General features: G+C 43.0%; 1 protein-coding gene across 5 annotated transcripts in view; it reads left to right on the top strand.

Annotated features, from left to right (window-relative positions):
- Nucleotides 1-13,257, top strand: part of ITPR2 (inositol 1,4,5-trisphosphate receptor type 2) — a 665,265-nt gene that overhangs the window by 535,872 nt on the left and 116,136 nt on the right. For 4 of the 5 annotated variants that reach the window (XM_033951965.1, XM_033951964.1, XM_033951968.1 and 1 more), the window contains 2 exons: nt 3,193-3,300; nt 7,062-7,254. In XM_033951965.1, coding sequence (XP_033807856.1) covers nt 3,193-3,300; nt 7,062-7,254 — 301 coding nt within the window. The remainder of the gene's footprint in view (nt 1-3,192; nt 3,301-7,061; nt 7,255-13,257) is intronic. The other variant, XM_033951969.1, reaches the window with a different exon arrangement.

The raw sequence follows: 13,257 nt of genomic DNA, 5'->3' as shown, positions 1-13,257 counted from the left end.
CAGATTCTTTAAACTAGCAGGGGCAACTAAAACAAGAGGTCACTCAGAAAAACTGAGAGGAGACAGATTCAAAACAAATGCAAGAAAGTTCTTCTTCACTCAACGGGTGGTAGACACCTGGAACGCGCTTCCCGGAGAGGTGATAAGCCAGAGTACAATTCTGGGGTTCAAAAAGGGACTGGATGACTTCCTGGAAGCGAAGGGAATAACGGGGTACAGATAGAGGTTTACCTCACAGGACACTGAGCAAATAGGATATGGACTTTTTAGGTTAGGTAGGGAACATTTTCAGGTCATGGACCTGGAGGGCCGCCGCGGGAGCGGACTGCCGGGCGCGATGGACCCCTGGTCTGACCCGGCGGAGGCAATGCTTATGTTCTTATGTTCTTATAGGATTATGCTTTCCTCTCTCACTCTGTATGTTAGTATTTGTTCTGCCTCGTTTTAATGATTACAACAAGCTAGGATTAAAACTCTCTTTTTATCCACTGTTCCTGACGAGCAGTCTGATCCCCTAATTTCTATTGTAAAACAGTGCTATACACAACAGCTTCTTTTAAGAATAGGTAGAGTATTTATTTACAAGAGAAAGAAGCAGAAATCCATGGTGAAGTTTATTTCTTTATCACCACCTTACTTAAACTGAAGGGAAACCCGTCAACAATGGTCAGGTTGGGAGATCCATGGATAGGATGTTGGGCACTCCGCAACTGAGCTTCAAAGATAACAACATTGTGAGGATTGTTTTATAACAACCTTTGCACACAATGTTTACCTTTCATACACACAGAGCACAGGATGGTACATGTTCCCAGAATATGAGGATGTTACATCTAGATTCTGCTTCTTGTTATCAGTATGTGAAAATTCAGATACCGAGCAAATACTGGGCAGACAGAACAGATGTGAATTCTTTACTGGAACTGATTATTCAGACAAAACAGATGTTCTGTCTGAATAACTAGTTCCCAATAAAGAATTCACAGACACTGGCAGACGCAGTAGGCTTTGCTGACAACACCAGTTAGACAGAAACAATGGCTTATGGGCCTAATAGGCAGTACTCTTATACAGTATTCTAATCTTTGTTATATTCTCACATTTCAACAGTAATCTTTATGACTTGCTTTTGGTTTCATGTTACACAAGTAATTTTAGATGATCTTTGAGGTAGATTCTATTTGGGGGAAATTTAATAAAGGGTTGTTTGGGGTTTTTTTTCGAACATATAGGCCACTTACGCAACTTATAAAATTATTCCCATATAAAAATACACAGGATAATAAGAACACACATAGTTTTATCTGGCTTTCTAAAATGTCTGATGCTTGGTTAAATTAGCTTAATGCATTTTGAGGGTAATTAATATAAAGGGGCACCTATTTTTAGACACCATTAACATGCCTATTTATAGTTTATTGGGTTTGATATACCACTTTTGGAATACAATTTGGGTGAAGCCACTGCTTGCCCTGGATCAGTAGAATGGAATATTGCTACTCCTTAGGTTTTGACCAGGTACTAGTGACCTGGATTGGCCACCATAAGAACAGGCTACTGGGCTTAATGGACCATTGGTCTGACCCAGTAAGTGAGAGGAAAAGGAAGATGGAAAGAAGAAGAAAATCATGGAAAGTTCTGGTATAAAATCCTTGTAAGTCCTTGTATGATACAGGTGAAGCAGGATAAGTCCTTTGGATAACATTAAAGGTGAAGAAACCAGACCTCACAGAACCCCCCCCCCCCCCCCCTTCTCCCTCTTGCTCTAATAAATCAGTATATTAACTGTAAAAGACATTTCATAACCCACTTGCCAGCTGGCATATACTGATTGGGAAATATCCTGTTGCTATTGCTAGGTTTAGCGAAACTTGTAAGAAACAAGACTTAATTCTGATGATGTATGGCAATAAGGCTCGCGCCTGGCCGGATATTATGCAAAGATGAACACAGCTCATGGTCAAAAAATAGAATTCTCAAGAATATCATTTAGCAAGGTATGTCTTGTGATAACACAGCAGGGGAGGGATGAGACTCGGAATTGCTTATATGGTAAGGGAAAGGGGCATTTGCGGGAAAAGGTTATGCCTTACGGTAAACTGAACAGATGTATAGCATGACACAAATGTATAAGCCAATAAATGAATCTACTTATGTAATGACGTATAAGAAAAATAACCAATAAAGATGTATCATGTGATTTAGGCCAACGTGGTGTTGACCACCAAGAAATGTATAAAAACAGGCCTGTAAGCGGAAGTAAGCAGAACAGACATCAGAGGATCCTCAGGCCTGAAGATCACATTCTGTTACTCTATATACTGAATGATTTATTCTTGTAAGCTGTTACTGATTTGCTAATAAATATACTTTGATTGAAATCAGTGTATAGTGTGTGAGGTCTCCATTTCGAGGTAGGCCTAGACAGCGGCCTACTTCATAAAGCTATTCTTATGTTTTTAGGTCAAATAGAAAGCATAATAGGTTAAAAACACACCTGTATTTTAGGCATGATCATTTACACCAGCCATAGAGCTGGCGTAAATGCTTGTGCTTAGATCATTAAAGAATGCAACTATATTATAAAATTTTAGAACGTACATTTGTATGCCCATGTGAATGCCCATTTACAGAGTATGCACCATTGAATATTGTTACGTACTTATAAATGACTATTTTCTAACTACATACTATTTTGTGTGTATACCTGTATATTTCATAAGAACATAAGAAGCGCCATCTCCGGATCAGACCTTCGGTCCATCAAGTCCGGCGATCCGCACACGCGGAGGCCCCGCCAGGTATACACCTGGTTTATTTATAGCCACCATATCTTTATATGCCTTTCTCAAGGAGATATGCATCTAGTTTGCTTTTGAAGCCTGGGACTGTCGATTCCGCAATAATCTCCCCTGGGAGAGTATTCCAGATGTCCACCACTCTCTGTGTGAAGCAGAACTTCCTGACATTAGTCCTGAACTTGTCTCCCCTTAGCTTCATTTCATGTCCTCTTGTCCGTCAACATGTGTGTACTTGCTGTGTAAATTCAGGTGACTTCTTATTGAATTGCCTCTTTCTTTACCAGCTTTTGGGAGCTATTTATACTGAAAATAATATGTACTGTAGGTATTAACTTTATTTCCTGAAAACACACTAATAAAATAAATCAATTTTTTTTTCCTTTTGTTTCAGCTGGCTCGCCACAACAAAAACTTACAGCAGATGCTAAGGCCAGGGTCTGATTCTGAAGAAGGAGATGAAGCTGTGAAATATTATGCTAATCACACAGCACAGATTGAGGTAAAGGACAAAATAATGGAATAGAGATAAAAGCAGGTAATATATTCTTACATGTGGGTGACGTCATCTACGGAGCCTGGTATGGACAGAATTAAAATGTACTGTCACTTAAAAAAATGTTTAATCTCAACACTGCCCATATCATGCATGTGCCAATGCCTTCCCACATGACCTCGGAGCTAAGAAGCTGTGTTTCTTGGAGTCTCTCCAAGCGCATCAGAGTTTTTCAATTTTTTGCCTTCCCATATAATTTTTTCCTCATAATTTCAATTTGCATTATATTTTCTTCATTTGGATTAAAAACTTTTGATTATTAACCAATTTTTTGTTTGGGGACTTCGGGCTCATCTCAGCCTGTTTCAGGCCAGGAGCAACGAGCCATTTTTGATTAACATTCATTTGACCTCCATGGACTGTTTAGTCCCATGACCTCGTGTATACAGTGTTTCCCTTCATGTCCAAAAACTCCAAGCGACTTTAAGCAGTGCACCTGGTGTAATCGGACTATTTTGGCAACTGAACCATATGATATTTCTTGCACGCTTTGTTCCAAACTTCAGAAGCGGTCGCTAAAAGCCAGACAGGTCCAGTATGAAAAACTTCAGGACACCGGGAACATCGACCATGTCTGCCGACTCAGATGCAGATGCTCATTGATCCCATCAATTCCGAGAACATCAATGCTTCTAGCAACTGCTACTTCATCTCCTCTGCCTTCATCGGGAGAAGGCCAGAAAAATGCTAAGAAGCACAAACATCCTTCTCCCTTCAGGCATGCCTCAGAGTTATCCAAGGCATCTACACCATTGCTGCAGACAAAATGTAGATGTACTGAGGCTAGATTGCCATTGTTACAGTTGGTGTCCCCTCGGAGGTGTGCCTTATCATCGAGGTCACCAATGCCTCGACACCAGGTGCACTTTGTGCTGACTGTGACCTCGATACTGGCACCTTCTTTGCAGGACCAGATAAAGGAACTGGCACAAAAAGAATTGGCTGCGATGCTGAAATCGTACGTGGTACAGTTACCAGCTCCTATGAATCAGATGTCAGCCCAGTCTGAGCAGCCCCTGCATCAAACATTGAGGGCTCAGCCTTGAACTCTAACTTGTCGACGCTTAACACCAAAGAGTCCTGTGTCTTCTAGAGCAGAGTTTCTCAACACGCGGTATGTGTACCCTGAGAGAAAGACAGATGGGCAGTGGACAGTGAGAGAAAGAGGGAGACATGTTGCCAGTAGGGGTGGAGAAGAGAGGAAGCAAAGTTGGACTCATGGAGGGTTAGAGAGAGATGTTGGTTGAGGAAGGAAATGAGGTCCAGAGGAGAGGAAGCGTGCAAGAAGCAGAAAGAAAGAAATATTGGATGCACAGTCAGAAGGAAGTACAACCAGAGACTCATGAAATCACCAGACACTATATTTGTCTATTTTTCTATCGTTGTTACTGAGGTGACATTGCATATTTTAAAGTCATCTGCCTTTACCTCTTTGGAAAAAAATGAATATAAATCATAATTAACATTTTCTCTGCGCTCCATGTGCTTATGTATTAATAAGATTATATTGTATGTATATGAAAAATGAATAGAAGAAATTACATTATAATTAGTACTATTATTATGGGGTGGGGTCAGGGGCGGGGATACTCTGTTGATATTTGTTAGACTTAGGGGGGTACTTAGCTTGAAGAAGTTGAGAAACTGTTCTAGAGTGTAGTTCATCATATCATTTGAGATATTCATCAGCTGAATGTCAAGGCACATCTCGCCGTAAATCTAGATGTCAACACAGCCAACTTTCCCCAGGACATTCCTCTTGAAGCCTCCCTTCACTATCATCTTTATGTCCTTTCAGACGCTCATCATCTCTGAGACAGGACATAGAAGAGTATGACTTTGACTTGTCACAACACTCTTATTCAGATTATCCAGAGCTATCTGCGGAGGAATCCTATGGAATACCATCAGATCCATCTCCACGATCTCCTTGCGGAAGGTCTCCTCCTGAAAGTTTGTCTTTCACAACTTTCATCAGGCAAATGGGTGTAACCTCCATTTACTAGACCCATTCAGTCTGGTGTAATCTCCATTCACTAGACCCAATCACTTGTTCTCTCCCATCAGTTCTAAACTACCTTCTCTACCTTTCAAACTCCGGTCTCAAAACTGCTTCGGTCAGAGTTTATCTGAGTGCTATTACAGCTTTTCCTACACTTCTGGATAAAACCCCCCCACTATCAATACATCCTTTAGTCTCCAGATTCATGAAAGGCCTTATTCATACCAAACCATTAATCAAGCCTCCTCCAGTTGCTTGGGATCTTAATGTCATACTTTCTACTTTGATGAAACCTCCATTTGAACCACTTTAATCTACATCACTCAAACTTCTAACTTGGAAAGTGGTATTTCTAGTTTTCACCACATTTGCACATCAAGTCAGTGATCTTCAAGCACTTGTGTCAGATCCACCTTATTTTATCACAACAGGGTGGTTCTTCATACTCATCCAAAGTTCCTCTCATAAATTGTTTCCAGATTTCATCTGAATCAATTCATAGTTATTCTTTTCTTTTTTCCAAGACCACATTCTCACCCTAGTGATGCCGGACTCCACACATTGGACTGTAAAAGTGTTCTGGCTTGTTGTTTGGATCAAACTAAACCTCACAGATCTTCCAATCGGCTCTTCTTATTATTTTATTCTAACAGACTTAGAGCACCTGTCACCAAGTGGACAATGTCAACATGGCTGGCAGATTGTATCTCCTTTTGCAATGCATGGGCTGGGCTGTCATTGGAGAACCGTGTTACAGCACATAAAGTTAGAGCAATGGTGACGTCAGTAGTTCATCTACTTTCCACTTCCATTGAAGACATCTGTAAAGCAGCCACCTGGTCCTCAATTCACAAATTCGCATCCCACTACTGTTTGGAGAATCATTCCATTCAGGATAGTCGGTTTGACCAAGCAATTCTACAAAATTTATTCTCCATTTAGATGCCAACTTCCCTCCATCCCTTTGCTTTATGCCATGTTCAGAGGCATGACCCTGTCAGAGAGTCCCACATGTGAGAATATGCTACCTAGGATAAAGCACAGTTACTTACCTGTAACAGGTGTTATCCAGGGACAGCTGGCAGATATTCTGACAATCCTCCTATCTCCCCTAGTTGGCTTCTTAGCTTTTCTTATGAAACTGATAGTCCCACGAGCCGATGTTGGGCGGGAAGGCACCAGCACATGTGTGGTACAGGCAGTTTTGAGACCGTACCAGAGAATATTTGTCTGCTGTCTCCAGATAACACCTGTTACAGGTAAGTAGCTGTGCTATCCCTGCTCTACCCAAAATATAATCCAGAAATATCTGCACATGGACTGAATTAACGTAGGTGCACTTCCAAAGTTACTCAGACAGATCTTGTGGATCTCAGCCTCATAGTGTTAGGTAATGTAATATTGGTGCATGCTTTGTTTTTAAAATATGGTACAAAAATAGCAGCCTAATAGATACACCAGTTTCTCTATGAAATTTTGTTCTACTCTGGATTGGGATAGGAAGTCACAGTGTGTAGTTTTCTGGCTTTTGTCTCTTTTTTATGAAGAGAAAAATAGGACTGAGATCCCCCTGAGTTATAATACAGTTCAGAAATTCTGAATTTAAGCTAGTCTCTGCAGCTTTCTTTTTATACTGTAGTTCCCATGGAATAAGTGTAAATACTATAGTCAAAATTTTGAAAAGTTCATATGAATCTGTTTTCAGATTGTTCGTCATGATAGGACAATGGAACAAATAGTCTTCCCAGTACCAAATATTTGTGAGTTCCTCACTCGAGAATCCAAGTGTCGTGTATTCAATACAACAGAGAGAGATGAACAAGGTAGTAAAGTAAATGATTTTTTCCAACAAACAGAAGACTTGTACAATGAAATGAAGTGGCAAAAGAAAATAAGGAGTAAGTATCTAAGTTTCATTAATTTATTTTAACACTTGACTCCCGGTCAGCCTTAGCTCCCCAGTCCAGCATCGACCTGTTGGTGATGTGAATAGTGGTATTTAGCAGCACTATAACAGAAATCCTTTGATTACTGGAAGACATAACATGAATTGCCTCTCAGGAATTTTTTTTGGGGGGTAGGTTGCTAGGTGGCCACCAGGTTTTAGTTCTGCTGGCCTTTAGTTTACTGTTGACTTACCAAACATATTTGGAATAGGCATTATGGGCCTGATTCTACAAACGGCTCCAGTATTGTCGACCACCTAAAAGATGGCCACCGATCGCATGTCAATCACACAATAGAGCCACTTGCAGAATCACAGCTACCTCAAAGATAGACACTGGAAATATAGGTCAGGGTTTTCAAAGCCTCCATTTCCAACTCTATGTTTGACGTGAATTGAGTCTAAGGATGCCTAAGGTCATTTATTCCAGGACAAGCAGGCAGCATATTCTCACATGTAGGTGACATCATCCACGGAGCCCCGATGCGGACAGCATCGCAAGCAGACTTGCTTGTAAAACTTTAGAAAGTTTGCGACTGCCTTACCGTGCATGCGTGAGTGCCTTCCAGCCTGACGTAGGGTGCATGTCTCCTCAGTTCTCAGTTTTCTGTGGAGCTGACAAGCCATTCGTTTTGACGCTCTGCGCTAGACTTAGTCCTACTCGTGCCTTCTCTCACCGCGGCTCATGTATTTTTTTTTTTTACAAGTTTCCTTTTCTTAGTGTACACTGCTCGGCCTACCCCGCAGCCTTCGATTTAGCCACGGCTGTTTTCCATTCTATGTTACAACCAGTTACAGGCTTTAAGAAGTGTAGCCGGTGCCAGCGCATAATCTCTCTCACTGACCCACACAAGTGGTGTGTACAGTGTTTAGGACCTGACCATTGTCCGGAGTCATGTGCCCACTGTGCTACCCTTCAGCCTTGAGCCCTGAAACGTCATCGAATTCAGGTAGACAAGCTCTTTAGCAGGCATGGATAAGGCCTTGACCTCAATTCCAGCCCCAGCCTCGACCTCTACTCCGAACCCAGTGAAGTGTTCTCCGGGCATATTACTTTTTACCTTGACCTTGCCCTTGATCAAACCTTCCTCATTTCCAAAATCCTCGTCTTCGGGGAAATCACCTAAATCTTCTCCTGAGGGGCAGTTATCCTCATTGCCTGCTTCAGATAAAGTAGCTAAGCCGCCTCCTTCATATATGTCACCCTTGAAACCGGTGGTTTTGAAGCTGCCTAAAAAACATCTCTCCAAATCCAGACCTCTTTGTTCTTCGAGGTCGTCTTCCTCGAAGACTATAGCCGCACCAAATGTACCAGATTCAGTGGTCTCGGTGCTGCTTTTGCAGAATATGATAGAAACTATGCTGCATCAGGAGTTTGGTAACATGCTTGCCAAATTCACTCCTGTCTTGACTCTGCTTCCTGCAATCCAGCCTGAGCACTTAGCAGTATTACAAGGAGTCGAGTCCTTGGCAGTGCCTCGAGCCCAACCTAGTCACTCTATATAAGGGGTCGAGTCCTTAAGAGTGCCTCGAGAGGAGTCTGCACACACTATACAAGGAGTCGAGTCTTTTACAGTGCCTCGAGATACCTCGTTACAAGGAGCGGAGTCCTTTTTGGTATCTCGTCCTCGAACTCCGTCTACCAGTCCTTCTTCTTCACATAAGGTGCTGCCCTTTTCGAGGCATAGGACGAGGCCTACTCGACATTCATCTTCCAGACTGGATCTGACTCAATCACGGGACTGTGATTCGAGACATCCTTCTCCACATCATCTGTCGAGGCATTCATCGAGACCTAGGTCTTCTTCTCGAGACAGGTCTCATTTATCCAGGCATCGAGACTCATCGAGAATTCCAGAAGTGGGTCGTCTTTGCCTCTGGACTCAGATATAAAGTATCAATACTCCAGAAAGGCTTCACATTCATTCTCTGCTATGAAAGGGACCTCGAGGGGTTCTTGATCACCTTCTCCTCAACGAGGTTATTCTTCTTCAGACCCGGTATTCTTTACCAAGTTTCTCTCTAAAATGAGTAAAAATCTTAACATATCTTTAGAATCTGACTCAAAATACTCTAAGAAATATCTGGAAGAGCTGGGAATACCTCATACTCCTAGAGAATCTCTCAAATTACCCATCAATAGCATTCTTTCTCAAACTTTCAAGAGAAATCTTGAGACACCATATTCCGTTCCTGCTGTGCCAGCAAAGTTGGAATCTCGATATCGAATGGTTCACTGTAAGGGATTTGACAAGTCTCTATCCCACCAGTCTCTTCTTGAAGAATCTTCTTTAAAAAGAACCAACCCTGCCAAGGTTTATGCCACCGTCCTGCCTGGAAGAGAGGGGAAGACTATGGACAAGTTTGGTCGTCGCCTGTATCAAAACTCACTCATGGCGACCCGAGTTTTGAACTACAACTTTGTTTTCACATCTTATCTCAAGCATTTGGTTAACACCATGCTGGATTTTTTTCAAATATCTTCCTCAACATAGACTTCCAGAGTTTTAACAACCTCACAATACTCTGGGGCAACTTCGCATGCATCTAGTTCAATCTTCATATGATGCGTTTGAACTGTCCTCTAGAGTCACTGCTTTTTCGGTGGCCATGCATCATCTTGCCTGGCCTCACACCGTGGACATGGACCCAAATCTCCAAGATCGCCTGGTTAATATCCCATGCCGGGGCGATGACTTGTTTGATGACTCTATTGAGGCAGCTACCAAGCATTTATCTGAACATGAGAAGTCCTTTGCTTCCATCATCAGACCAAAGCCAAAGCCTTCCACTGCCAAAGGTTTTAGGCCTCTTCCATCCTACCAGAGGCGATTTCCTCAGAAGGCGACTCCTTATTCCAGGCCGCCTCCTAAGAAACAACAGTAGCAACAACATCAGCAAAAAAAACTCAGACTCCTGCTTCACCCAAGGCCTCCCAGCCTTTTTGACCATCTAATATAGAGCATAACCTCAATAGTTCTACCTCTTCCCATAGGGGGCCGTCTCCATCGATGGGAACTCATTACATCTGACCTCTGGGTCCTCTCTATCATCAGGGAAGGTTACTCTCTTCATTTCATCCAGATCCCTCCAGATCTTTCTCCAAGAGAGTATCCTTCCAATCCTTCCCAGACTGCCCTTCTTCAGGAAGCTCAAGCTCTGCTCCGTCTCCGTGCCATTGAGAAAGTTCCTCTGGAACAGCAGAGCAGGGGTTTTTACTCCTGTTACTTCCTAGTTCCGAAAAAGACGGGCGATCTATGACCTATATTGGATCTCAGAGCACTCAACAAATTTCTTGTCAGAGAAAAATTTTGGATGCTGTCTCAAGCATCCTTGTATCCCCTCCTAGATCAGAATGATTGGTTATTCTCTCTGGATCTCAAAGAGGCTTATACTCATATTCCCATTCATCCAGCCTCTCGCAAGTTCCTCAGATTTCGGGTGGGGAATCATCATTTTCAATACAGAGTGCTACCCTTCAGCCTGGCATCATCTCTCAGAGTCTTCACAAAGTGCCTAGTAGTGGTAACAGCAGCTCTGCGAAACCATGATCTTCAGGTTTTTCAGTACCTGGACGACTGGCCCATCAAGGATTCAATATCTCAGGGGATTATTGTAGTGATCCAACGGACGACTTGGTTCCTCCAAAGCTTGGGGTTCGAAATCAACTTCCCAAAATCCCAACTACAGCCCTTTCAGACTCCACAGTTCATCGGAGCTGTATTGCAACTCAGAGCATTCCCTCCTCAGCAGCGTCAGGATGATCTCATTCAACTTTGTCACAAAGTGTCATCCCTCACTTCACTTTCAGTGAGGCACATGATGGTTCTCCTAAGCCACATGGCCTCTACAGTTCACATGACTCCTTTTGCCAGACTTCACCTCAGAATTCCTCAGTGGACCCTGGCGTCTCAGTGGGCACAGGCTTTAGACCCACTCTCTCAGCACATTACAGTGACTCTCTCCACTGGTGAATGCTCTCTTCCAATCTCTCCAGAGGTTTACTGTTTCAAACACACCTTCATCAGAAAGTCCTCAAGACAGATTCTTCGACCTACGCTTGGGGGTGGAGGGGGCTCATCTCGATGGTCTCCGTACTCAAGGCCACTGGTCCAACACAGATCGTCAGTGTCACATAAATCTGTTGGAACTTAGAATGATCTTCAATGCTCTCAAAGCTTTTCAGCATCTTCTCCATGATCAAGTAGTCCTCATTTGAACAGACAATCAAGTCGCCATGTACTACATCTACAAACAGGGAGGAACAGGATCTCTCCCTCTTTGCCAAGAAGCTCAGAAGGTTTAGAATTGGGCTGTCCTTCACAACATCTTTCTGAAAGCAGTTTATATTCAAGGAAAGAAAAATTGTCTGACAGACAAATTGAGTCGTCTTCTAAAACCTCATGAATGGAGACTCAGTTCCTTGCCTGTCCATCACATTTTTTTCAGTGGGGGACTCCTCGGATAGATCTCTTTGCATCTCCCCACAACAACAAACTACCTCAGTTCTGCTCCAGGATATACTCTTCTCATTGCCTCGAGGCAGATGCTTTTCTTCTGGAATGGACAAATCAGTTTCTGTATGCATTTCCTCTCATTCTCAAGACACACGTCAAACTCAAACAAGAACATGCCACCATGATTTTCATAGTTCCTTGGTGGCCCAGACAACCATGGTTCTCCCTTCTACTTCAACTCAGCAGCAGGGAACCACTACTTTGACCAGTTTTTCCATCTCTGTTTACACAGAGTCAGGGGTCTCTGCTTCATCCCAACCTGCAGTCTCTACACCTGACAGCTTGGTACCTCTCAACCTAATTGCCACTCTACAGTTTTCTCAATCTGTAAAGGATATTTTAGAGGCTTCCAGGAAGCCTACTACTAGACAATGTTACCACCAGAAATGGACTAGATTTTCTGCTTGGTGCACCATTCATCACAAGGAGCCTCAATCTACCTCCTTGTCTTCAGTTTTAGATTACCTGTTGCATTTATCTCAGTCACTCAAATCCACATCCATTCGAGTCCATCTCAGTGCAATTGGTGCTTTTCATCAGCCTATCGAAGGGAAACCCCTTTCTGCTCATCCTATGGTTTCCAGATTTATGAAAGGACTTTTCAATGTCAAACCATCTCTCAAACCGCCTCCAGTGGTTTGGAATCTCAGTGTTGTTCTTGCTCAGTTAATGAAGCCTCCCTTTGAACTAATGGCTTCGACTCATCTGAAATATCTCACTTGGAAAGTGGTTTTTCTCATTGCTCTCACGTCTGCTCGCAGAGTCCGTGAGCTTCAAGCTTTAGTTGCAGACCCACCTTTCACAGTATTCCACCATGACAAAGTGGTTCTCCGTACTCATCCTAAATTCTTACCTAAAGTGGTTTCAGAATTTCATCTCAATCAATCCATTGTACTTCCTGGTTTGTTTGTTTTTTTCCAAAGCCTCATTTTCATCCTGGAGAAACAGCTCTTCATACTCTGGATTGTAAGCGTGCTTTGGCTTTCTACTTACAAAGAACTAAGCCACACAGATCTACACTAGAGAATGACATGGGAAAAAAATTTGTCCCCGTCTCTGCCCCGTCCCCGTGAGCTCGCCCCTATCACTGTCCCGTCCCCATGGGCTTGGTCGCCATCATTGTCCTGCCTCCGCGAGTTCGGTCCCCATCACCGCCCTGTCCCCGCAAACCTAGAGAGAAGATTGTTCTTTAAGTAGAAGGAGTTAACCAAAGTGGATGGGATTGGGGAAGGGAGATGGGGAGGTAAGGAGAAAAGGCAGGGGAGATTGATACGGAAGAGTCAAAAGGGGATAGCGATTCAAATATTCTTAATCTACCCTCTTTCCCAGCGTCTTCTTCCCACTCTCTCTTCCCCAGCGTCTTCTCCCCACTCTCTCTTCCCCATTTCCCAGCGTCTTCTCCCCTCTCTTTCTTCCCCAGTTACCTTCAGGCTGCTTCA

The sequence above is a fragment of the Geotrypetes seraphini genome, chromosome 7 (assembly GCF_902459505.1).
Source record: "Geotrypetes seraphini chromosome 7, aGeoSer1.1, whole genome shotgun sequence".
Lineage (NCBI taxonomy): Eukaryota > Metazoa > Chordata > Amphibia > Gymnophiona > Dermophiidae > Geotrypetes > Geotrypetes seraphini.
The sequence above is the reverse complement of the archived record's forward strand: the minus strand, read 5'-3'. Positions and strand labels throughout refer to the sequence as shown.